Source organism: Equus caballus, chromosome 19, assembly GCF_041296265.1.
Source record: "Equus caballus isolate H_3958 breed thoroughbred chromosome 19, TB-T2T, whole genome shotgun sequence".
Classification (NCBI taxonomy): Eukaryota; Metazoa; Chordata; class Mammalia; order Perissodactyla; family Equidae; genus Equus; species Equus caballus.
Window position 1 is genome coordinate 11,941,426 of NC_091702.1, and position 24,295 is coordinate 11,965,720.

General features: G+C 51.6%; 1 protein-coding gene across 1 annotated transcript in view; it reads left to right on the plus strand.

Moving 5' to 3' along the window:
• The first annotated feature begins 2,384 nt into the window (after positions 1–2,384).
• The window catches only part of LOC111772165 (ral guanine nucleotide dissociation stimulator-like), a 58,852-nt gene continuing 36,941 nt past the window's right edge, over positions 2,385–24,295 (plus strand). Inside the window, exons 1-16 of the mRNA XM_070243184.1 lie at positions 2,385–4,111; positions 4,578–4,688; positions 5,440–5,550; positions 6,577–6,758; positions 8,113–8,306; positions 8,449–8,828; positions 9,587–9,802; positions 10,157–10,260; positions 10,763–10,832; positions 10,940–10,966; positions 11,885–11,953; positions 12,387–12,461; positions 13,015–13,047; positions 13,415–13,536; positions 23,284–23,357; positions 23,540–23,621. Of these exons, the coding sequence (XP_070099285.1) occupies positions 3,986–4,111; positions 4,578–4,688; positions 5,440–5,550; positions 6,577–6,758; positions 8,113–8,306; positions 8,449–8,828; positions 9,587–9,802; positions 10,157–10,260; positions 10,763–10,832; positions 10,940–10,966; positions 11,885–11,953; positions 12,387–12,461; positions 13,015–13,047; positions 13,415–13,536; positions 23,284–23,357; positions 23,540–23,547 (1,902 nt within the window). The 5' untranslated portion in view covers positions 2,385–3,985 and the 3' untranslated portion in view covers positions 23,548–23,621. The remainder of the gene's footprint in view (positions 4,112–4,577; positions 4,689–5,439; positions 5,551–6,576; positions 6,759–8,112; positions 8,307–8,448; positions 8,829–9,586; positions 9,803–10,156; positions 10,261–10,762; positions 10,833–10,939; positions 10,967–11,884; positions 11,954–12,386; positions 12,462–13,014; positions 13,048–13,414; positions 13,537–23,283; positions 23,358–23,539; positions 23,622–24,295) is intronic.

Here is a 24,295-nt window from a genome sequence, read left to right on the forward strand (position 1 = left end):
ATTCTGGGCCTAAGAGAACCTTGAAATCAGAATTATACAGAACTCTGCAAAATTTTTGTGACCATGTATTTTTCAGAGAAAACATAGTAAGACATTTTTAATATTAAATTTAAGTTTGTTTTATATCAGTTTCAGGTCTACATCAGAATGATTCAATATGTGTGTATATTGTGAAATGATCACTATAAGAAGTCTGGTTGACGTCTATCATCAAGAGTTACAAATGTGTTTCTTGTGATGAGAACTTCTAAGATTTACGCTATTAGTGACTTTCAAAATGCAATATAGTATTATTAATTCCTTGACTGCTATAAAATAAGCACCATAAAACAATTCCAGTGTATCCATTTTGTTATTAATTCACTGAATCTATTTTTTCTCAGAATCAATTAATTGTTATGCAAATGACTGAATTTCTTTTAATCTACATCATAATTTACTGACTACAGGTTCTGACATTTTAAGTTTTGTTTAGGTGTTATTCTTTCTAGCAAGTAAACTTTCCTGAATCTTATCAGTCATATCAAAATATATTCGGATGTATTTCTTCTTCCATCGATATTTAGTCACTGATAAAGTTCACCGTGTGCCATTTTAACCATTATCAGTTTTGTGTGCTGAGGGTGATTTTACCCAGTAATAGACACCGTGTAGGTTCGAAGTCTCCTTGGAGGATAAGCAGTGGGGGGAGGTCAAAGCATGGTACTTGTTTCATTTGCAGAGGGTCCATTTTGACTTTGCTCTTACAAAACGTGTTCTTTGTCCATTTGGGAATCTGAGGCCCAGAAAGTTGGAGGGACTGACCCAGACCTCAGGAGGGGGTCAGAATCCAGAGAATCCGGCAGGGCTCTGGCTTCCTCGGCCAAGGCTCAACCCCTTCCCTTCGGGTTTTCTTTGGAAACAGGGACCTCATGGTCCTAGGGGAGCCCTGCCCACCCCGTCCATGGGGGGGTCATCTTCCTGTTCGCATCCAATCATGCACAGGCACACTCACACCGATTTCTCCTGTGTGGACCATGCAGGGACCCCAGGAAAGAGCAGACACCAGGGAAGTGACAAGAGGCCGAGGAGAAGGCAGTCGGAGGCAGCTCTGCCATGAACAGTAGCATCCGTCCTCCTGGCTACATGCCCAGAAGGCCCGAGACGGACCGAAGAATCCCTGAGGTTTCTATGTATGTGCCTGTTCCAAGGACATCCCTGACCCAGCCTGGAGGGCACAGGACTGGTGAGCTGGAGTCCACTTCTGTGGGCACCTGCTACTCTGATGAGCCGTTCTCCTCTTGTGTAGACATTGGTTAGAGGAGAGAAGACCTTGTTGTCCTCCTGTGTCAAGTGGAGTGCGTCTAGCGGGTGACTCCCTGGGTTCCGTATGATGCTCACGAAGGGTCTGTGGCCCTTGGTTCTCCATCGATGATGCCCTGTGCTCTGAGCACCTGAGAAAATGCTTTCCCACCTGCTGGAGATCCTTTAGAACTGAGAGAGGCTTGGGGGTTCGGGTGGATGAGAACTTCGGATAAGGGAGAACATGCCAGAGCACTGTGAACTAAGGCCAGAGTCCAGGGACAAGACCAGTCCTTGTTGGACTCCCGGGGTCCTCACTTGGCTGGAGAGGAGAATCATTACCTTGGTTGAGGTCAGGATGCTTCCTGAGAAAAAAGGACACCCAAGTGGAGGGACAGAAAGATGAGGGAGAGGGAGGCTCCTGAGGTTCCTCCCACGGCCTGGAAGCCTGCAGGTCCTGCTCCTTTACCCCTGGGACAGTGGGGAGCCTCTGCCTTGAGGACGCCCAAAGAGACTTCCTGTGTGGTGGCTTCTGCCAGGGCTGCAGTGCTGGTGCTGGCCACCAGGGGGCAGGCAGCCTCCAGCGTCAGTGGTGCCCAATGAGGTTGGGTTTTCACTGTTGTCACTTCTATTGGGATGTAATTGCCACACAGCACTGCCTAAGTTAACACTGCTGTGTGGTACATTTCAAAATTGCTAAGAACCAAGAAGCTAAACTTCTCATCACAAGCAAACACTTACTTTTCTGTTTTCGGTGACGGATGTTAAGTGAACTGGTGGTGTCATTGCGCAGGCTGTGTGCATCCAGTCCCTGTGCTGACTTCTTAAACTTACACGGCGCCCACTCAGCCTGCCTCAGCTGCTGGAGCAGCGAATAGCCGTGCAGAGGCCTTTCCGGCTGTGCCCCGCCTCAGAGAGAACTCACTCCTCCTGGTACTAGCACTCCTCTCCACAGTCTGACTTGGTGAAGAGCAGGAGGAGGGGACACGGGTTTCACAATTCTTCACTCAGCGACTGTGCACCGAGCACTCACCCTGTGCCAGGTGCTCAGGTGGGTCTAAGAGCAGGGCTGACAGTGACTGAGTGGTCCCTGCCGGTCAGGAGCTCACACTCTGGAGGGGACAAGGACAAAAGCATGAAAGCAAAGACATGAGAGGGGAAAGAGCCAGCACTGAGGGGGCATTCAGGGCCCTGTGAGGGAGGGCCGGGCGTCACCGGGTAGGGGTCTGAAAGGCCTCACTGGGGTGACATTTCCTGGGACCAGAATGACAAGAGGGAGCCAGCCCTGCACAAGTCTGGGAGCGGCGTGTCAGGGAGAAGGCACCCCTACTGTAGACGCTCATGGGCAGAAGGGGGTTTGGCCAGAGGATGTGAGAAAGATGGCCAGTGTGGCTGGAGGGAGCCTGGGGGGAGAGAGGAGGCGGCGGAGGGCAGGGCCAGATCCTGGGGCCTGAAATCACGGTTCCAGTGCCTTGCATCTGTAAACGGCAAATGCCTCATATCTCACAATTTTTGTGGTTGAGGAATCAGACATAGATTAGCTTGGTTCTTCTGCTCGAGATGCCTCAAGGCTGCGGCCGCGGCCTCAAGTGATGCTCGACTGGCAGAGAATTTCCTCTCAGGTTCACTCAAAGGAGTCGAGGTGCACTTTGGACTCAGAGCATGGGTTACTTTCTGTCTGTTGGCCTGGGCGCTGCCTCGGTTCTCTCCCATGTGGGCCTCTGTGTATGGCAGCTCAAAACGTGTGTGCTTGATTCCACAGCTCGGGGACAGGAGAGCGAGAGAGACACGGGAAAGAGAGAGAGACGGAACTTAAGAGAGGGAATAAGAAAGAAGTGAGAGACTTTCTGTGTTTAAAATTTAGACATGACACTCGTCCACCTTGGCTGTGTTCTATTGGCGAGAGCCAGTCACTAAGCACTCAGTGGTCACACAGGAATCTGTCAGGGATGTGTGTACCACGGGTGGGGATCTCTGGGAGCCATGGTGAAGGCTGCCCACCTCACAGATCAAGATGAGGCTCTTGGGTCTCTTTCTAAACAGAAGAGGAAACAATGGAGAGGTTTGAATCCAGAGGATGACAGTGTCTGGATTTCATTCATCAACCCTCTCCTTGTGCTGACATTGAAATGAGGCCAAGAGAGGAAGTGCCTGTTGCAATAGCGCATTGCTGAACCCAGGCCTGGTTTGAGTGGTGTTCATGCTACATCCCTTCTCGTAATTCTTCCATCTCTTTGTTTGTGCATTACTTGCACTTGACACCACCTCACAGGTGGTATGGATATTATTTCATATACACCTGATGATGTCCCTAGCAAGTAGATTCTAGGCGGATTCCCCTTGGGCAGGTTTGGAGACTGGGGAGGCCCTGAGAGGCACAATGAGTTTTCCAGGACAGAGAACTGGTAAGATAAAGGAGGTCTGAATTCTGCTCCGCCTCCTCAAAGCTGGGACCCTCATCACATTCCCAGGGAGCTGTGGCTGGGGCTGTGGAAGCTCCTCATGTAGAGTTAAGAAGAAGACATGGGGGTGGTTTGGGTAGGTCCGATTACAGGAAGCAGCCCAGGTAATGGAATCTTGAAAAAGTGACCTCACTTCCTTGGCGATAGACCCCAACAGATTTAGAACTCTGGTAACCAGGCAGTTAATTCTAGAGACAGACCCCTAGCCAGTTCATCTGACTGGAGACACTTCAGAGTACAACATGTTTACTTGTTGTGTACCAGTTTTCAGAGGCTCTAGGCTCAGGAAAGCCCAGAGTGTGAGACTGTTGTGTTGTTGTGGACATCGGATCAAGCCTCATGGCCAATTTGGCAGGAGGTACCCAAAGGTAATGTGGGGCAGCCCAGGGCAGCCCACTGTAGGGCAGGACACAACTCGGATCCCACCTGAGCAGCCCCATAGCCCTTGCACCTTGTGTGAGGGTTTGTGTGTGAGTGTCGGTGTGTGTGTGTAAGCGTGGGCGCTGTGCGGGAAGGCAGCAGGTGAGGAGTGGGTCCCTCCTGGGCAGGAGGAGAGTGTTATGCGCTGTCAGCCAGGTGAGTCTGTCATATTCATACCCCGGGGCTTGGCTGGCAGCCTGAGCAGCTGGGTGCTGGGATCAAGCTCCTCTGCCCTTGTGTTAATCCTGAGCCGTAGAAGTTTCGTCTAGTTCCCTCCCTGGTCAGATGTCTGTGCAGACGTCCCTCTGTGCCTGAATTAGGGAACAGAATTCCTCACGGGGGTGTCCCCCTGTGGCGATGTGCAGGCAGGCCCCTGATGCCTCCTGGCCCATCTGCCGGGCACTGTCTTTCCAGAACTCCACGCAGGAGATCTTTGAAGAGCTACATGATGGGTTCGACTTCTCTCCCTCCCTAGTCAAGGGGCAGGAGCAGCAGGCCGCCAGCAGCATCCTGTGCCGGTCTGAGGTGAGAGCAGGAGCAGAGGGTCTCCCCGCCCACCACCCCAAGATGTTCAGGTTGGGCCTGGAACCCAGGTCCGAATCTGAGCACACCCCTGGTGCCCTCACAGGGCTTTCCCACTGAGTGTCCTACGGCCTTACTCCCAAAGGAGTCTGGGCCTCCTCTCCTCCCCAGCCAGCTGAGGGCTCGGGTGGAAAGACACTCTCCACATGTTTCTTGGAATCGTAGAGGAAAGGTTTACTGTTGTTGTCACTTCTCACGAGGCCATGAGGACCTTAGCATTTTGCTCCTGTTTTGATTGATGTAACTTCCCGGCTGGGAAGCTGTAGCACTCAGCGCCACTGTCCTTGCAGACCTGCTCCAAGCCTCACAAATCATCACACTTGCTAGGCTGATTACACACAAAGAGCATGGGCGTGGATTACAGGATTCTATACATTTCTCTGCACCTTGTCATCTCACAAAACACTTCGAATCAGAGCAGTTTGTTACGTGCTGTAAAACTGGTGAGTCTGTGATATTCATACCCCAGGCTGGCAAGCTGAGCAGGTGGGTGCTGGGGATCAAGCTCCTCTGCCCTTGTGTTAATCCCGAGCCTTAGAAGTTTCATCTAGTTCCCTCCCTGGTCAGATGTCTGTGCAGATGTCCCTGTGTGCCTGAATTGGGAACAGAAATTCTCATGGGGGTGTCCCCCTATGGCGATGTCCAGCAGGCTCCTGATGCCTCCTGGCCCGTCTGCCGGGCATTGTCTTTCCAGAACTCCACTCAGGAGATGTTTGAAGAGTTATGTGTTGGGTTCGACTTCTCTCCCTCCCTAGTCAAGGGGCAGGAGCAGCAGGCCACCAGCAGCATCCTGTGCCGGTCTGAGGTGAGAGCAGGAGCAGAAGGTCTTTACCCCCACCCCCCCAAGATGTTCAGCGTGGGCCTGGAACCCAGGTCTGAATCTGAGCACACCCCTGGGGCCCTCACAGGGCTTTCCCAACGGAGTGTCCTACGGCCTTGCTCCTGAAGGAGTCTGGGCCTCCTCTCCTCCCGAGCCAGCTGTGGGGTAGGGTGGAAAGACACTCTTCACGTTTCTTGGAATCATAGAGGAAATGTTTAATGTTGTTATCACTTTTCACGAGGCCATGAGGACCTTAGCATTTTGCTCCTGTTTTGATTGATGTAACTTCCCGGCTGGGAAGCTGTAGCACTCAGCGCCACTGTCCTTGCACACCTGCTCCAAGCCTCACGAATCATCACACTTGCTAGGCTGATTTACACATAAAGAGGATGGCGGTGGGATTACAGGATCCTATACATTTCTCTGCTACTTGTCATTGCACAGAACACGGCAACTCATTGTAGGCCGCTCAGGTCAGGAGCTGAGGCCTTAAGTGACTTCATCATATTCCACAGAGGAGGACATTTTGCACAGTGATTCAGCCTTTCGATGCTGTTGGACCTTGACATGAGCCAGTTCTGTTGCCATTTCAGCAACACGCTGCAGGGCACATGTTACGCGTGTCCGAATGGACTCTGAGTTGTCTAGGTCTGCCATGACATAGAACCGCAGATTGGCGGAAGGTCACTAATCGTCTTTTTGCTCATGTCTGTGGTGGGGATGTTTATTGATGACTCCCTGAGGTAATGCTCTTAACACAGGCTCTTAATGCACAGCGGTGCGATTGTTCCTCAGGTCACAGAATGCCTTGAAGGTACTATTTGTCATTCCCCTAAAAATCAAATTGTACTTTTAAGTCCAAAACCATTTTCAAGGCGGGCTCTCGTCCCTCTTGCACAACTTCCTGAGGTGCTGGGAGGTTCTGGTCTGAGCTCCAGACCCTGATGCTCCTGGTGGTTCATGGTGATTCCACTGACTCTGTGTCCCTCCTTGTCCACGTGGTATGCCAAGGAACCCACCCTGTCCGTGGCTGAGGCCCGCACGATGCTGACCCTCAAGGCAGGCGCAGTGCAGAAGGTGGTAGGCTGCCTGCAACCATCTTTCCACGGCAGATCCATCTCCGTCACCACCTTCCCGTGTGTGTACCAGGCCTTCTACCCGACCCCACAGGTCCTGGACCAGCTGCTCCAGAGGTGAGTGCCCACCCCTCCACAGCACAGCGGGAGTCTCCCACCTAATAAACGTGAGCTTTGGGAACGTCCCCACACCTCTCTGAGCGTCACCTTGCTCATCCGAATAGTGGGGTGGTAAGAGGATGAACCTCACAGGGTCACTGAAGGAAATCACGGGAGAAAGCACGGCAGACGCTTGCCTGGTGCCGGACTCCGCAGAAGGGGCTGCTGCTCATGCTGCGTGTCCTCACGCTTACAGCTTCCGTCCCCAGTGAGGAGACTCCCTGCCTCTCCCCTCGCTGGCCTGTGGCCTTCCTGAGTGTGGAAAAGTACATGAAAGCAAACTGTTTTCCTATTGGCAAGACAATTTAGCGACTCCATGTAGCTGATCCTGGTCCTTGTCTTCGGTGCGGCCAGAGCAGTGGTCTCTGTGGGCAGCAGAGGAGACGCAGGCCCACTCAGAATTCTGGGAAGGCTCTGGATGGGGTTCATTCATTCAATACTATATGTTAAGCTCCTACTACATTCATACCCTTTCCTACACACTAAGGATGTCCAATGAAGGAAGCAGACACTATCCCTGGGGCTCAATTGTAGCCTGAGAGCTAGAAGCTCACTTCTGGGCATCGTGAGTATTCATGCCCAGAGGACGTTAGATGTCACACCCTCTTGGCCTCCTCTAGATATGGACGCATCCTCTCATAGTCAGACCACGATGACAGACTTCAAGGACCAACTAAGACCATGAGTGGTGTTGGGTCCAGAGGGAGGGCCTCCTGTGTCCACAGAAGGGGCTAGGAGACCATGGGGACTGTGGCTATGGATGGACTGGCAGACCCTGGATCTCACACCTCTTGGGGTTTCTGTGGGAGGCCTGAGGTCTGCGGTCTTCCCTACAGGAGGAAATGAATCAAAGAGACCTGTTCACGGGGTGCCAGTCCCGCCATGGGAAGCAGAGGAGAGGCTGGGCTGAGTCGGCCACTGAGAGACTCCTCGCTTCCACAGTTCCCTCTCCCTCTCCCTGCCCTCTGCACATGCACCTCTCCTAAGCACCGCCACTGGGGCCCAGAACAGTAGGTGGTGAGCAGCCTGGTCACAAATCTGCCTCCAACCTCAGTCCTGATGCTCGAGCGTGGAGGATGGGGCAGGCTATGTCCAGGCCCTTTGGGAAAAGAGTGTCAGGTGGAAGACCAGACTCACACAGGCTCTCTGTTAGGTTGGCTGATGACCAGGCCTTCCAGTGCAAGGACAGCCACCCAGGGATTGGAGTGGCTGGTCCACCCTCTGGGGCTCAGGCACAGAGAAGGTGCTGTGGGAACACAGTGTGGAACAGCAGGCCAGGCCTGTGACTCTCTTCACACATGCCTCTCCCCAGTGCCCTCTCTCCCATCTGGGGCCCCCGGCCTCAGGAGAACTCCCAGGATATGTGGCAGATGCTGCGCCACTCCAGGATCAACCTGACGTTGGCGTATCTCCAGGACCTCTTGCCTGGCTCAGTCCTGAAGCACCAGGCCACCCCTCTTCTCATCCAGGTGGACCTTTTCCAGGCCACTGAGTTGGAGACAGAGGGTAAGGGAGACCGTAGGCTTGGAAGACTACCCCAGTGGGTGGGTCACGACTGGGGATTCATTTAAAGACAGTGGGATCTTTCCTGTTTGGGGAAAGGCACATGGAAAGCAACTTATGTAGCTGACCCTTTCTCTTTCTCCAGCTCCTGCCCCAGCTCCAGCACTTCTGCCAGGTGCAGAGGCAGAAAAGGGGCCACGTCTGGAGCTGGACGGAACTCCAGTTCTATTTCTGCCATCACTTCTAGCGCTGGAACCGGCAGCAGCGCCCTCAGCTGCTCCAGACCCCGAGCGAGTGCCATCAGCAGCCCCAGCCCAAGTGCCAGGTCCTGAACTGGACTCAACGGGACCAAGGGGCCTGCTGGGATTTCCACCTCAGGCTCCAGTAACAGCCGCAGAATCAGCTCCGGTTCCAGAGGCTTCCCACCCCTGTCGAGTGACCGGGAAGAAGCAGCCCGATGGGAAGCCTAGCCTCATGGCCTTCTCCCCAAGGGACGTGGCAGAACAGCTGACGGCCATTGACGCGGTGAGCACCCGGGCTCTCAGGGCGGGGTGGGGCAGGCCACCCCTATGCCATCAGCTGGCCCAGACCTGCTTTTCCCTGTGGCGGCTCCTGTGACCTGGGTCCCAATCCCAGCTCCACCACTTCCCAACCATGGGATCTGGGCAACTCCCCAGCCTTCGTGTTCCACCCTCACACTGTAGAGATGGGGACCAAGAGGCCCTGCTGGACAGAGGGGCTGAGCACATGGAGTGAAGTAGAACACAGAGGAAGCCTGCTGGGGCCTGGCCCGAGAGGTCGGGGAGGAGAACTCACTGTGTGCAGCCAGGAACTCAGGCCGTCCAGCCATCTGCTCGGGATGCTCAGCAGCCTCAGCATTTGTGATGCACCAGACGTGTACTTCACTAAAAGGGAGACAACCTGACAAAGCCCGTGGGTGTAGCTGGCACAGGGGAATGTGCAGCGGAATGGGGCCTGGGACCAAGGATGCTCAGGATGCAGGGAGATGCCCCCTTGGGAGGAGCCAAGCGGAGCAGCCCTCTGGAGCTTGCAGTTTGTGGGGGTGGGCTGTGTGTAAATGCTCCTGTCCTTTCCCCACCAGTCTGGAGTCCCGGGTCCTCCTGTGCTGGGTGCTGTCAGTGGAAGAACAATGAAAGCGAGGGGCTCCCACCACGCTGAGAACACATCCTCAGCTTCCTGAGCCCCTCCTTAGACCGGTGACTCCTGCTTGGACACTCAGCTGGGCTGTGGCAGGGCTGAGTGACACTCCCCCTCCTCCCCAGGAAGTGTTCAAGAACGTCGAGCCCTCTGAGTGTCTGGGCTCCACCTGGGGCAAAAGAAACCGGCCCGGACATGAGAACGTGGCACCCACCGTCTGGGCCACAGTGGTGCAGTTCAACAGAGTAGTAAAGTGTGTCATGACGTCCTGCCTTGGGGACCCAAACGTGACGGCCCGGGGCAGGGCCAAGGTTCTGGAGCGGTGGATCGAGGTGGCCAGGGTAGGCGGGGGGAGACCCTCTCCAGAGCCGTGGAACTGCCCCTTCTCCTTGATCAGCTCTCAGGACTGAAGGCTGCACTCTAAGCCCCTGCACAGTCGCTAGGTCCTTCCTGTCAAGGGCACACTGACCTTGACTCGCATGTCCCAGTGGTGGGATGCTCACTTCCTCCCTGGCTCCTTCCTACTTTGAGCGAAATTCCTCCTCCTGGAAGTGTTACTCTTTGGTCCACCTGTGCCCACCCTGGCGCCCTGGCCCTCTGTCCCACTCAGGAGGGGAGAGTGGAAGGGAGGGGGACTGAAGCCAGAGCAGACAGGGCTCCTGCTCCCCCTCCCAGCTCCTCCTCTCCCTCCTCAGGAGTGCCGAGCCTTGAGGAACATCTCCTCCCTGCACGCAGTCCTCTCGGCTCTGCAGAGCGTGCCCATACACAGACTGAAGAAGACCTGGGGGAAGGTGTCCAGGTGGGGAGGCCTCTCCGCAGGAGGACCAGGGGGAGGAGGGAGCTCCCACGTGTCTGCCATTGCCCTCTCGTCGGCTGGAGCTTCCTGGGTGGCAGTAAGCCCTGGGCACAGGGCCTGGGTGGGTGTGCAGTTTCCCTGATCCTCACTGGCAACTTAGGCCCCCAGTTCTGCTTCAGGAATCAGGTTCCCTGGATGTCACATAGTAGGTTGAACCAAAGTGGAGATTTTCAAGTGTTTGCCATACAGCAACAGAACTCTGTGCCCAGTGGGAAACCAAACTGGTCAAAATACAGCTGCTGCATAGAAAAGGCAGTGGCAGCCCCAGGTGACCAACATGAGAGCCCCCTCTGCAGTCCCATGGTGACGTCAGTGCTCAGAGGACCCCCACGAAAATCCTCATTCAGGCAGTTTGGATTTTCCAGATTCTCATCGAGAAGGGACTTGCACTTATGCCCCCTGCCCCATTGTTCCTGAGTTTCTCCTTCCTCCTTTCCCCCCTCAGGAAGAGCTGCCGAAAATTTAAAAAGCTCTGTGATGAGGACAACTCCCTTAGCTGGGAGCTGCTCATCAAGGTAGAGTGGAGGCTGGCATGTGGAGGGAGAGGCGGGGTGTGGGGAAGGGGGACTGGGCAGGATCTGGACGGTCATTTCTCACTTGAAGTTTCTGTGTACAATTCCAGTCTTCCCTGGATGAACAGGAAGATGGGGTATGTTTGGTCCATGGGCAGGTGGGGGAGGTGTTTGTGGGGTGGGAAGCCCCGGTCATGGCAGGAAGTGGGGGTGTCTGGGCTGATCCCGGAGGGGATGCTGAGCTGGCCGGTTGAGCAGGGGCTGCCTTCCATTTTGGTCCACGCTGTCAGCACTTAGATTCTTCCAGGCTGTTGCGTGGATGGGGCGGACGGGCGCATGTTTCTTCCCTGAACCAGCTCAGTGTGTCTTTAGGAAGCCAGGCCCCCACTGCTCCTTCTGTCTTCACCACTTCTTCACGAGGAGGGCTCCCTGCCTGCCCTCGGGATGGGCACTGTCAGGCATTCCCCCAGGCCAGGTGGACAAATGGGCTGCCCAGCCTTGAGTCTGAATGGCTGGAGCATGACAGATGTTTGTGCATGTGTGACTCCCCACTGGCCCTACCACGGTCCGTCCTAGTCTGTCCCTGTCAGGAACACTCACCTGGGTCCTAGTCAGCAGTAACTGGTGCCCAGGTGGCTTATGGGAAGTGTCCAGGAAGCTGGTGGTGCTCAGTGGATCTTTCCTGAGTGGACCTCATAGGCTTCACATGAAAGAGAAACCGAAGTGTCCTCTCAGCCCCGCCCCACCCTTTCACGCCGGGTGGGGTGAGAGCCAGAACCATGTAGACCGTCACTGACGCTGAGTCCTCAGGAGACCCTGCGAGGTAGGGGGAGTTGTCACACTTTCCAGATGAGGAGGCTGACTCAAGGAGGACAGGCGTTCGGCCCAAGGTCACACAGCAAGAGTGTTGTTCTAGAATCAGAGTGTGCTGGAGGATGGAGTAGCATGGGTACCAGCTGACTTGGTTCAGACGTCCAGGGCTGAGGTCAGAGGGGCTGAGGAGAAGTGGGGTGAGGGGAGGTTGGCCTCCTTGACCCTGTCCTCAATCCTGGCAGAAGCAGCCCTCCAAGTTTGCCACCCTGCTGAGGACCCTGCAGAGAGGCCGGAAGAGGCAGCAGCAGAAGGTGAGTGCGCCTGTGGGGAGGGGCTCCAAGGTCAGAGGAGGGGACTCTGCCCTCCCAGCTGGGGGCTCCAATCCAGAGAGGGGGCCTTCCTCCTGCAGCCCTCCTCCTGTTGCCGCAGAGCCTGACACCCGCCCTTAGAAGTGACCAGGAGGAGGGCCTGGGGAGCTGCAGCAGGGTGGGTCGGAAGAGTGGAGGGGCCAAGGATTAAAGGCCCTGTGACCAGCCAAAAGCAGGCCCTGGGAGGTGACCAGGAGGAGTCTGGTGTTCTTGGAGGGTGAGGGGTGGGGATTGAGGGCCGGCTATAAAGGGTTTGAGGCTGCTCCGTGTGGGGACCCTGGGCTGTGCCAGGAGGCTGAGCATGAGGAGTTTTCAGGGGAGGGTCATTGGGACACCTGAGACCAGGGGCTCATCCCATCTAACCTCGATGGCACAGGGCATCGTCCCCTTCCTGGGCACCATGCTAACTGACCTGATCATGCTGGACACTGCCATGGAGGATTACGTAAATGTGAGTGAGGCCGGGGGCCAGAAGGGGGTGACCAGGTTGGGACTTGGGAAGACACAGTCCCAGTACCAAGACCTGAGTGGTCAGAATGTGGTAACTTCCTGTCGTGACTGCCTCCCAGGCTCCCCTGTGGGCTGGGACAGTGTGCTCCTCTTAGGGATGAGGGAACGAAGGCTCCACGTGGAGCCCGTCCCGGGTCCCCAGGCTGGCGAAGCAGCAGAGCTGCCCGCCTGCAGAGCCGCATGGGCTTTGTTGGAGGCGAGAGAGAAGTCGGCCTCCAAGTCAGGCAGCACACTGATGGAGCTGTCCCTTCCTGCCTGAGGACTCAGCCTCCCTGTCCGTCATCAGAGGGGCTTGGGCTACAGGGTCCCTGAGTGTCGGCCCCCATGTCCTCCCTTCTCTGGAGCCCAGAGCCTGGCCTGGGTCCAAGTCCTGTTTTCTGTCAGGCCCAGACCCCTCCTGGACCTGGAGCAGGGCACCATGAGAAGGGGTGCACCCGGGGGCTTGTCATAGCTAGGGGGCTCGTTCTGATGGACTTTTGCTGTCTACCTTCCAGGGCAATGAGATCAACCACGAGAAAAAGATAAAGGTGAGCAGCTGTGGGCTTCCATGTCAGGGAGGAGAGTGGTGTGGAAACCAGAGACACCCCTGGGCAGAACTCTCCTGGGCTCCACCCCCTGTGTCTTACATTTATTGAGAGTGTTGGATGACAGAGAATTAGGAGACCCATCCAGTGGGGGAGTGTGGGCAGTGGTGGGCATCAAGCGAAACTTTGTGCAGGAGGGGCTTATACCCATCTCTGAGAACAGGTAGGACCTGCATGGAATTGGAGGGAAGGAGGGTCCCCATGTGAGCAAGGACCCAGGACCAGTCCCCTGCCCCACTCCTCACCCCCTGAAGACCCTGCAGCATCCCCAGCAGGCTCTGTCGGCATCGTCTCCTCCCTCTGGTCCCAGGAACACAGAGTGATGATTGAGATCGTTCAGCTCCAGGAGGCTGCAGAGAATTACAACCTAGAGCCCCAGGAGGTATTCAGGGCCTGGTTCTGGGACATGGAGCAGCTCAGTGAGGACGAGAGGTGAGGCCAGCCAGGAGATGGGGAGGGACAGGTGGACTCTCCCTGCTGGCCAGTCTGGAGAGCCTGAGTCCATGGCTCCCTTGTCAGCCCTGACCTGTCCCATGGCTATGGCTAGGGCACCTGGGCTCCAGCTGCTGGGCAGATGCCGGGAGGGACACCTGGGCTGTGGATTGTGGGAGGCTCACAGGTGCCACTCTGTCCTGTAGCTACAGCCTGTCCTGCCAGCTGGAGCCCCGTTGCTAGTTGGCCAGCAAATCTCTGCAGGCCCACAGAGCACGGCCATCATGAAGCTGAGGAGGGAGTGAGCGTCCCGTTGTCGTATGACCTCTTCCTTAGCAGTGGGAACCCAGCTGGGTCACTCGGGGTGCACGGGCCCCACCGCCTGCCACCCTTCCCCGAGGCCAATTTCCATCTCTGTAGAAGTGAGAATCACTGCTTGTAAATAGTTCATGCCAGATTTGCATACCGTTGTATTAAAGTCCTGTTTCTCTTAGAGCCTGGGAGTGGTGGTTCTTTCACATCCTGTGCTAATTTAAACGCTGTCCAGACTCTCAGATTCCTCACTGGAGTAAGACATTTTGCAGTCATCCGATTATTGTGTGTGGGAGAGGGGGGAAGGTGCAGCCCCTCCCTGGCTGCTGAAGGAGACCCCAAGTGCCCCTCCTCAGAGGACAGGTCCGTGTCAGCATCGTGAAGCTGGGCCAGGAGCAGAGACAGCCCCTCAGACCCTTGAGATGGGAGGTCGAGGTGTTTTCTCAGGCCGAGCATCCACCACGGAAATGTGGGGGGCCCTAAAGCCACCACTTGCCAGGCCCACTCTGTGCCCCAGGAGAGGGGCTGCCCGTCCACACTCTGGAGGGAGAGGGAACATTTCCTGCATGTCTTGTGGAGGTCTGTCTGGACCCCATGTTTGGAACTTGTAGTTTCTAGTTCAGCCTCTGGAAACGCATCAGCTCTAAGTGGGGAAAACGTGTAGAGATCAAACTATGCGTGTGGAGAGGACAAGGCCAGGGGAAGGTCATTTGTGCAGGGACTTTGGGCAGGCAGGACTTCCCCTCCTCAGTGTCCCCTGGGGCCCGTGCTCACCCTTTCCCTGGACAGGACTACTGCTGGGACCATGTCCCTGGCTCCAAAGTCCTCTCCCTGCTTGCCTCCTCTCCAGGGGAAGATTTGTGGTGCAGCCTGACAGGCTCCAGCTGGGCCCCGTTCCTGACACTCTCCTGCTCCCTGTGACCCAGGGCCCCAGCCCCTGCGCTTCCTTCTTCACTCTTGTCAAGTCAGAAGTCCCCTCAAGGCCCCACCCTCCCTCAGGTGCCTCAAGGCCACTCCTCCCTGGCTGGGCCTGATGGATCCTGGTGAGCTGTGATTTGCAGGCTAACAGGCCATAATCCTGGCTAGCGAGTGCACTTACACTCTCCCTTGCTGTGCAGAGTGACTTCTGGGCCACATGGATCTGAGGTCCATGGTCTCACACATGTGCCCGTTAACACGCTCAGCTGTGTTCTTGCCAGCTCAACCTAAGGGGCAGCTGGCCCAGCCTCTATGGCGTGCAGCCCCTGGACGGCTGTGCTCTTTTCCACAGTTGAGCTGTGACTGTGTCCCGGGGGTGTGAGCCTTTCCTGTTGGGAACATTGAAAGCTGAGACATGAGAGGAGCGTGGGTGGGGGTGCAGCGGGCATGCCCCCAAAGTGATGACCTCTGGACATGCGTGGACATGTGAAAATGCCTTACCAGTTAAAATACTGAAATGCTTCCCATGTGGGCGTAAACAGCGCCCTGAGTTCAGCCCAAGAACCCATCCGCTGACCAGGAGCTAAAGGGTTACCACCTGATGCTTTGAACGTTAGCCCTGAAAAATCTTGTAAGACAAGGGCCAGAGGAAGAGCTTGGCACTGCCTGATGACCGCAAGTGTCACCCAGCTCCCTGCAGGCTGGACTCTGCCAGGGCACCTTCTCAGGACAACCAACCACTGAGGATAAACACTGCTTCCCAGTAGCCCAGGCCCTTCCTGACACGGCACAGCCATCCAGGAAAGAGAGTTGCCAACGGAGGAATGGCTGTCCTTCCGCTCCAAAGGGAAGCAGAAGTGCCAGGTGCCAGGGCTGGGCCAGGGCCGGGATGAAGGCACGGGTGTCCGATGGGTTTCTCCTGCAGGACTGTGGGGCTCCTGCGAGGCCAGCCTGCATGGAGCGACCTTTAACATGTCCCATGCCCATCGTGTGGCAGCGGGGGACAGCGCATTGCATCCTTGGGCATCCATTGGCCAAAAGTGCTGACAGTCCCCCGGAGAGACCCATGTTTGCAGTGAGGGACCCCTAACATGCTGTTGTTTTTTTTTCATTCTCAGCTTCAAAATATCTGTTTGGTTCTTTTTTGTGTATTTTTGTCTTTCTTGTTTCTGAGCTTTTCATTTTGTCCTGCTCTTGCTTTCCTCATTTCACTAAGCAGTTGGCTGTGTGCTCTTGTAGCTCTCTGTGCTGCTTCAGAATGATTCTTTTGATCCCTTCTTCTACAGTATTCCCAGGACGCTGCTTTTCATTGTGTGCCCTCCACATGGGTCCACTTTGGAGCCGGTCAACTGAGCAGACTGTTAAGCTCTCTGTCCCCCCGTGAGACACACACTGAACAGAGAACCTCTGCCGAGTGGGGCCCTACCACTGCGTTCCACTTAAACCTACTGTACGTTCCTTCCAGCCTTCTCCCAACCCTGCCTATTCCGGTTCTTCACAGTGTTGCCCGGTTCCCGTCTGTGGCCCAGGAATTGGACCAGTTCTTCTGGAGTGCAGCGCAGTTCCTCGGGGCCCAGTTTGCGCCTCACCCTTTGGGACCAGCTGGGAGTCAGGTTCACCTGGATGGAGTCTTGGTCTGCAAGCCAAGGAGGCTGGTGGGCGTAGTCCTGAGGAGGAGCGATGTCTTGCCAGGCAGTGCCCTCAGGGATCCTCAGGAGGGGCAGAGTGATCTCCTCAGACAGGAGGAGGAGGAGGGCGCTGCTTCTATGGACAAAGAGACGCTGCACATCTGTGGAGCCTGAAGCCCAGCTCACCCAGGAATGGCCTGTTGTCCCCGTTCCACCCTCAAGACCCCACTCCTTCTAAATCGACGCCATCACTTTCACTGCTGTGCGGACGGGAATTCCATTTGGGCTGTGATTCAGCCACTTGCAGGCAGAGACTCTGGGTTAGGTTTTCCGAAATCTCAGCTCTGAAGCTACAGGAAATAAGTGTTTATTTCAGGGAAGAAGGAGATGCTTCAGGTCCATTACATGGTGCTGGAGCTGCGAATTGGACACCTGGACTCATCTCTTTCTTTCCTCACATAATCAGTGCAGTTAGGAGCAGTTAGTTAATTTCATTACATTAGTTAGTCCAGAATGATCTAAAGTATCAAATTCACGGCCACCCAGAACCTTGCCTTTTATAAATATTTGATTAGGATTACACAATGGTGATATTTCGTATATCCCTATTGCCAGAAATTGCCATGGACCATTAGTTTCCTCTGAACACTGGAAGTAGGGCTGCTAGAACGTTTAAATTTAATCAAATTAGAGAGCCAATTACAGAAACTGAACCTTTTTAGAAACACATCTTTAATATTCTATTCCTCTAGAACCATCCTTGGCACCACAATCTGTATTAGAGCTCTCCAGAGAACAGGAACATATATATGTATAACATGAACATACACATGTATGAACATACAGCCATGCCTCCCTTAACGACGGGGACATGTTCTGAGAAATGCATCGTTAGGCAATTTCGTCCTTGTGCAAACAGCACAGAGTGCACTTACACAACCCTAGACGGTGTGGCCTACCGCCCCCCGAGGCTCTGTGGTACTAGTCTTATGGGACCACCATCGTATTTGCAGCCCGTCACTGACCAAACGGTCATATGCAGCGCATGACTGTACATGCATGTGTATGCATACGTGTACACGGACACACAGCGAGAGGTTTATCTCACGGAGTTACTCTTGTGATTGTGGGAGCTGGCAAGTTTGAAGCGACCGGAAGGTCAGCAGACTAGAAACTCAGCAAGATTTTAAGCTGCGACCTGAGGCATAATTTCTTCTTCACCAGGAAACCCTAATTTTTCCTCCTATGGGTTTCAACTGAGTAACTGACACGCCCCCAGGGTTTAAAGGGTGATACAGGCCTATTTCATTTGATTGTGCTTCCCAGATGTTGCGTCTTTTACAAGTTGAAGGTTTGTGGCAACCTTGCGTTGAACAAGTCTACTGGTGCCGTTTCTACCACAGCGTGTGTTCACTTTGGGTCTCTGGGTCACATCTTGGTAACTCTCACAGTATTTCAAACTTTTTCGTTACTATTCTGTTTGTTGTGGTGACCTGTGCTCAGTGATCGCTGATGTTACTATTGTAATTGTTCTGGGGCTCCACGAACTGCATCCATATAAGACAGCAAACAATTAATAAATGTTGTGTGTGTCCCCACTGCTCCACCGACCGGCTGTTCCCCCGTCTCTCCCTCTCCTCAGGCCTCCCTATTCCCGGAGACACACCAATGTTGAAATTAGGCCCATTAGTAACCCTACAGTGGCCGCTAAGGGTTCCAGTGAAAGGAAGAGTCATACATCTCTCACTTCAAATCAAAAGCTAGAAATGCTCAAGCTCAGTACGGAAGGTGTTTCAAAAGCCAAGACAGGCCCAAAACCAGGCCTCTTGCACCAAACTATTAGCCAAGTTGTGAGTGCAAAGGAAAACTTCTTTTCCTTTTCCTTTTCCTTTAACGAAAATTAAAAGTGCTGCTCCAGTGAACACACGAATGATAAGAAAGCAGAGCAGCCTCGTTGCTGATATGGAGGAAGTTTCAGTGGCCTGGACAGAAGAGCAAACCAGCCACAACACTCCACCAGGCTGAAGAGGATCCAGAGCCAGGCCCTCACTCTCTTCAGTTCTGGGAAGGCCGAGAGAGGGGAGGAAGCTGCCCGAGAAAGTGTGATCCAGCAGAGGTGGGCTCATGAGGTTTAAGGACAGAAGCCCTTGCCATAACCTGGAAGGGCAGGGGGAAGCAGCAAGCGCTGCTTCTACTAGAAGGGGCAGCACGTCATCCAGAAGATGTGGCTCGATCATCAGTGAAGGCAGCTACACTCAACGACGGACTTTCAACATAGACGAAACAGCCTTCTACTGGAAGAGGACGCCATCTGGGACTTTCACAGCCAGAGAGAAGTCAGTGCCTGGCTTCAAAGCTTCAAAGGACAGACCGACTCTCTTGTTAGAGAGTTAATGCAGCTGGTGACTTTAAGTTGGAGCCGATGCTCATTGACCATTCTGAAAATCCAGGACCCTTAAAAATTATGCTATATTTGCTCTACCTGTGCTCTATAAATGGCGCAACAAAGCCTGGATGGCAGCACATCTGTTTACAACATGGTTTAATGAATATTTTAAGCCCGCTGTTGAGATCAACTTCTCAGAAAAAAAGAGTCCTTTCAAAATATTACCGCTCATTGACAATGCAGCAGGTCAATCAAGAGCTCGGATGGAAAGGCACAATGAGATTAATGTTGTTTTCATGCCCACTAACATGACATCCATTCTGTAGCCCAGGGATCAAGGAGTAATTTTGGCTTCCAAGTCTTATTGTGTAAGAACTGAATTTTGTAAGGCTATAGCTGTCATGCATAGTGACTCCTCTGATGGATCTGGGCAAAGGGCATTGAACACTTTCTGGAGAGGATTCACCATTCTCCATGCCATTAAGAACATTCGTGATTCATGGGAAGAGGTCAAAATATCGACATTAACAGGAGTTTGGAAGAAGTTGACTCCAACCCTCATGGATGACTTCGAGGGGTTCCAGAATCCAGTGGAGGAAGTAAGTGCAGATGCGGTGGAAACAGGAGAAGAGCTAAACTAGAAGTGGACCCTGAAGATGGGACTAAAGTGCAGCAATCTCCTGATAAAATGTTCACGGGTGCGCAGTTGCTTCTTATGGACGAGCAAAGAAAGTGGTTTCTTGAGAGAGAAACTACTCCTGGTGAAAATGCATGAGGACTGTTGAGATGACAACAAAGGATTTAGAATGTTACATAAACTTGGTTGATAAAGCAGAGGCAGGGTTTGAGAGAATTGATCCAATTTTGAAAGAAATTCTACTGTGGGTAGAACGCTATCAAACAGCGTCACATGCTACGGAGAAAACATTCATGAGAGGAAGAGTCGATCAATGTGCTAAGCTTCATTGTTGTCTTATTCTAAGAAATTGTCACAGCCACCCCAACCTTCAGCAACCACCACCCTGATCAGTGAGCAGCCATCAATGCTGAGGCAACGCCCTCCACCAGCAAAAAGATTACAACTCACTGAAGGCTCAGACGAGGGTTAGTGTTTTTAGCAATAAGTTATTTTTTTATCAAGGTATGTGCATGTTTCAAAAATATAGTGCTACTGTAAACTTAATGGACAACAGTGTAGTGTAAACGTAACTTTTATATGCACTGAAAACCAAAAGATTCGTGTGACTCGCTTTATTGCGACAGTGGCTTTATTGGGGTGCTGGGGAACAGAGCCTGTGATGTCTTGAGCTCCGCCTGTGAAACTTTGGCCTGGACACCTGCTGTGCGACAGTCTCAGGTTCCTCACCTGAATGACGGGGATGACGGTGCTTAGAAAAAGAGGCACCTAAAAGAAAAAGAGAGGCTTTATTTGGGGTCTTCGAATTGAAGTTTGGGGAACACAGGTTCTGGCAGCAGCCAGAAAAGGGTCCCCCAAGTCATAAAAGTCAGGAGTTTTTATCATCACAAAGGAGAGCCCAGAGCAGCCACCTCACTGTTTGTCAGGGAGGGTCCATTCATGTCATAGCTCATGGGCTTGCTCAAGGGCACCTGCTTGTGACCAGAAAGAGTATATTTTGGCACAGTTCTTCAGACAGTCGTCTCTCAGCAAATAACTACCTTTTGGTAAGTCAGCAATGTCAGCACAGTTTCCTATTTTTAGCAAGATGGAGTCCAGGGTACAAAATGGAGTCATGGTTGTCAACTCGTTTCAGGTGCCCACCATATTGGGAAGTACATGATGGGTCAGAAACGGTGGGTGCTTGTCACAGCTTCCTGTTGCTGCTGTAAGAGATTATCACGGACCTGGAGGCTTCAAACAACACACATTCACTGCCTCACAGTTCTGGGGATCACGGGCCCAGGTGGGCTTGGCTGCCTCCTCTGCCCCACAGCTCAGAGGGCCAGAGTCAGGAGTGAGCCAGCTGCGATCCTATTTAGAGGTTTGGGGGAGAATCCTTTTCCAAACTCACTCTGAGGCATGGCAGAGTGCGGTTCCTTGCAGTTGTGGAGCTGAGGTCCCCATTCCTCGCTGGCTGACGGCCGCGAGGCTCTCAGCACCAGACCACCTGGCTTCCTCGTGGCCTGGCTCCCCCATCTTCTAACCAGCAGAAGCCTCGAGTGCTTCTCACGCTTCGTGTCTCTCTGACTTTCCCTTCGGCAGCATCTCTCTGCTCCAGCTGGAGAAAGTTCTCGACTTTTAAGGGTTTATGTGATTAGATCGGGTCACAGAGACAATCGAGGATAATCTCCCCATTTTAAAAGCTTTAACCTGCATTTCTTTTTTGAAAATGTTTTAAACTTTTTAAATTGAGATGACATTAGTTTATAGCATTATATGAATACCATGTGTACATCACCATATTTCAACTTCTGTATTGACTACATCATGTTCACCACCAAAAGTCTAGTTTCCGCACAAATGTCACCTTACAAATGTCACTGTACAAATGTCCCCCTTCACCCCTTTTGCCCTCCCCACCCCTTTGCCCTCTGGTAACCACCGATGCATTCTCCATATCCATGTGTTATGGCTTTTTTATCCTCCGCATATGAGTGAAATCATACAGTATTTGTCTTTCCCCATCTGACCTATTTCGCTTAGCATATGTACCAGAATTTCACCTGCAAAATCACTTTTCTGACATAATATATTCACAGGTTCTGAGGATTAGGGCATGGGAACCATTCTGCCTGCCACAGCGCCAGTCGACACAGAATGGAGTTAACCAGGACTGATAATGATCCCAGCCGATGGTGTGGCCGGGCTGGCGTGTGTGGGATCAGAGGGGATGAAGGTGGAGAGTAGGGTGTGGCTGTATCCAGATATTTGGCCCACTTATTTATTTATTCTGTGCGAGGAAGATTGGGCCTGAGCTAATAGCTGTGCCAATCTTTCCCTATTTTGTGTGGAATGCTGCCACAGCCTGGCTTGTTGCGCGCTCCTAGGTCCCTGCTTGGGATCTGAACCCAGGAACCCTGGGCTGCCAAAGCAGAGCATGCAAACTTATCCACTACAGCACCTGGCTGACCCCTGGCCTATCTTTTAATTGGGTGTTGATTTTCTTCTTGAGTGTCATGAGTTCTTTATGTTTTTTGGATACAAGTCCTTTTTTGCGTTAATTCACTACATAATATCACAGTCTATTTTACAAGTTAAATGTATGGTAATGTATGGAATAGAAATGGCAGGAAAAAACTAAACCTGGGTCAAGAACATGAGTTTTTCCAAAACTAGGGGCCAAAGGAAGATGTTTTGCCTGCAAGCCCAAGGAGGTGATGGGGAGGGTGACAGCTATGGCATTTTTCCTTTTTTTTTTGCAAATATTTTCTGCCAGTCTTTCTCTCTGGCTTGTCTTTTTCTTCTCTTTTTATTTTATTCTCTTAAGAGTGTCTTTAGCAGAACAGAAATTTTAAATTTTAATGAAGTCCAATTTACCAATTTTTTCTTACATAGATTATCCTTTGGTGTTATACCTAAAATCTCACTGCCAAATCCAAGGTCATATAGATGTTTTTCCTGTGTTTTTACAAGGTGTTTGTACTTTTGCATTTCACATTAGGTCTATGACCCATTTTGAGTCAATTTTTGTGAAAGCTGTAAGGTCTGTGTCAAGATTCCTTTTTCTTTCTTTTCTTTTTTTTTGGTATGGTCATCCAGTTGTTCCAGCACCATTTGTTGAAAAGGCTGTTCTTTCCCTACTGTATTGCCTTTGCTCCTTTGTCAAAAATCAGTTGCCTGTATTTGTGTGGGTCTATTTCTGCACTCTCTGTTGTTTTCCATTCCTCTATGTATTTACTCTTCTGTCAGTACCATGCTGTATTGATTATTATAGCTTTCTAGTAAGTCTTGAACTAGGGTACTGCGAGTTCTCCAACTTTATTCTGTTCCATCAATATTGTGTTGGCTGTTCTGGGTCTTTTTCTCTCCACACGAACTTTAGAATCAGTTTGTGGATATCCACGAAATGGCTTACTGTGATTTTGGTTGGGATTGTGTTGAACCTATGGATCAAGTTGGAAAGAACTGACGTCTTAACAATGTGAAGTCTTCCAACCCATGAACATGGGACGTCCATTTATTTAGATCTTTTATTTCTTTTATCAGTTTCATAGTTTTCATCATCTAAATCTTACACATATTTTGTTAGACTTATACTTAAATATTTCTCTTTTTTAGGTGCAAGTATGAATGTTACTGTGTTTTTAATGTCAAATTCCAATTGTTTATTGCTGGTATATAGGAAAACAATAGATTTTTATAGGTTCACCTTGTATCCTGCAATTTTATTGTAAATGCTAATTAATTTCATTCCTTTTCTTGTGGATTCTCTGGGATTTTCTGTATAGAAAGTCATGTCATCTGCAAATAAAGACGGTTTTGTTTTTTCTGTCCCCATCTCATGTGTTTTTTTTTTCCCTTTTTTGTCTTATTGCATCAACAAGGACTTCCAGTGCTGTCTTGAGTATGAGCGGTGAGAGGGGCATCCTTGCCTGCTTCCTGATCTCAGGGGAAAGCTGTGAGTTTCTCCCCATTAAGCATGATGTGAGCTGTAGGGTTTGCAATAGATGCTCTTTATCACCTTGAGAATGTTACCCTTTATTCTTAGTGTTTGAAAGTTTTTATCATGAATGGGTGTTGGATTTTGTCAAATATGTTTTCTGTATCTATCGATATGATCATGTGATTTTTCTTCTTTAGTGTGTTGACTGATGGATTACATGAATTGATTTTGGACCGCTGAACCAGCCCTGCTTTCCTGGAATAAGCCCACTACGTCATGGTATATAACTCCTTTTTTACATTGTTGGATTCAATTTGCTAATGCTTCTTAAGGATTTTTGCATCTGTCTTCATGAGAGATATTTGTTTTTAGTTTTCCTTTCTTGTACCCTGTCTGGCTTTGGTATTATGTCTGGCTGCCCTCATAGAATGAATTAGGAGATATTCCCCGGCATCGACCTTGTAGAAGAGATTGTAGAGAATAGGTATACTTTCTTCCTTAAATTTTTGGTAGAATTCACTGATAAACACACCTAGGGCTGGCACTTTCTGTTTTGGAAGGTTATTAATTATTGATGCAATTTGTTTAATAGATGTAAGCCTATTCAGATTATCTGTTTCTCCTTGTGTGAACTTTCATAGTACACTTGACTTTTAATGAATTTGTCCATTTTACCCCCATTATCCAGTTTGTGGGAATAGAGTCATTCATATTATCCCTTTATTAACATTTTACTGTTCATAGGATTAGTAGTTATATCTCTCTTTTGTAGATGATATTGGTATTTTGTGTCTTCTCTTTTTTTTATTTCTCACTTAATTGGGCTAGGATAGTCAGTGTTATTGATCTTTCCCAAAACAAAAAACAAAAAACCCTTTGACTTTGTTGATTTTTTCATTTCCTGTTTTCAATTTCATTGGTTTCTGCCCTAATTTTTACTTTTTATTTTCTTC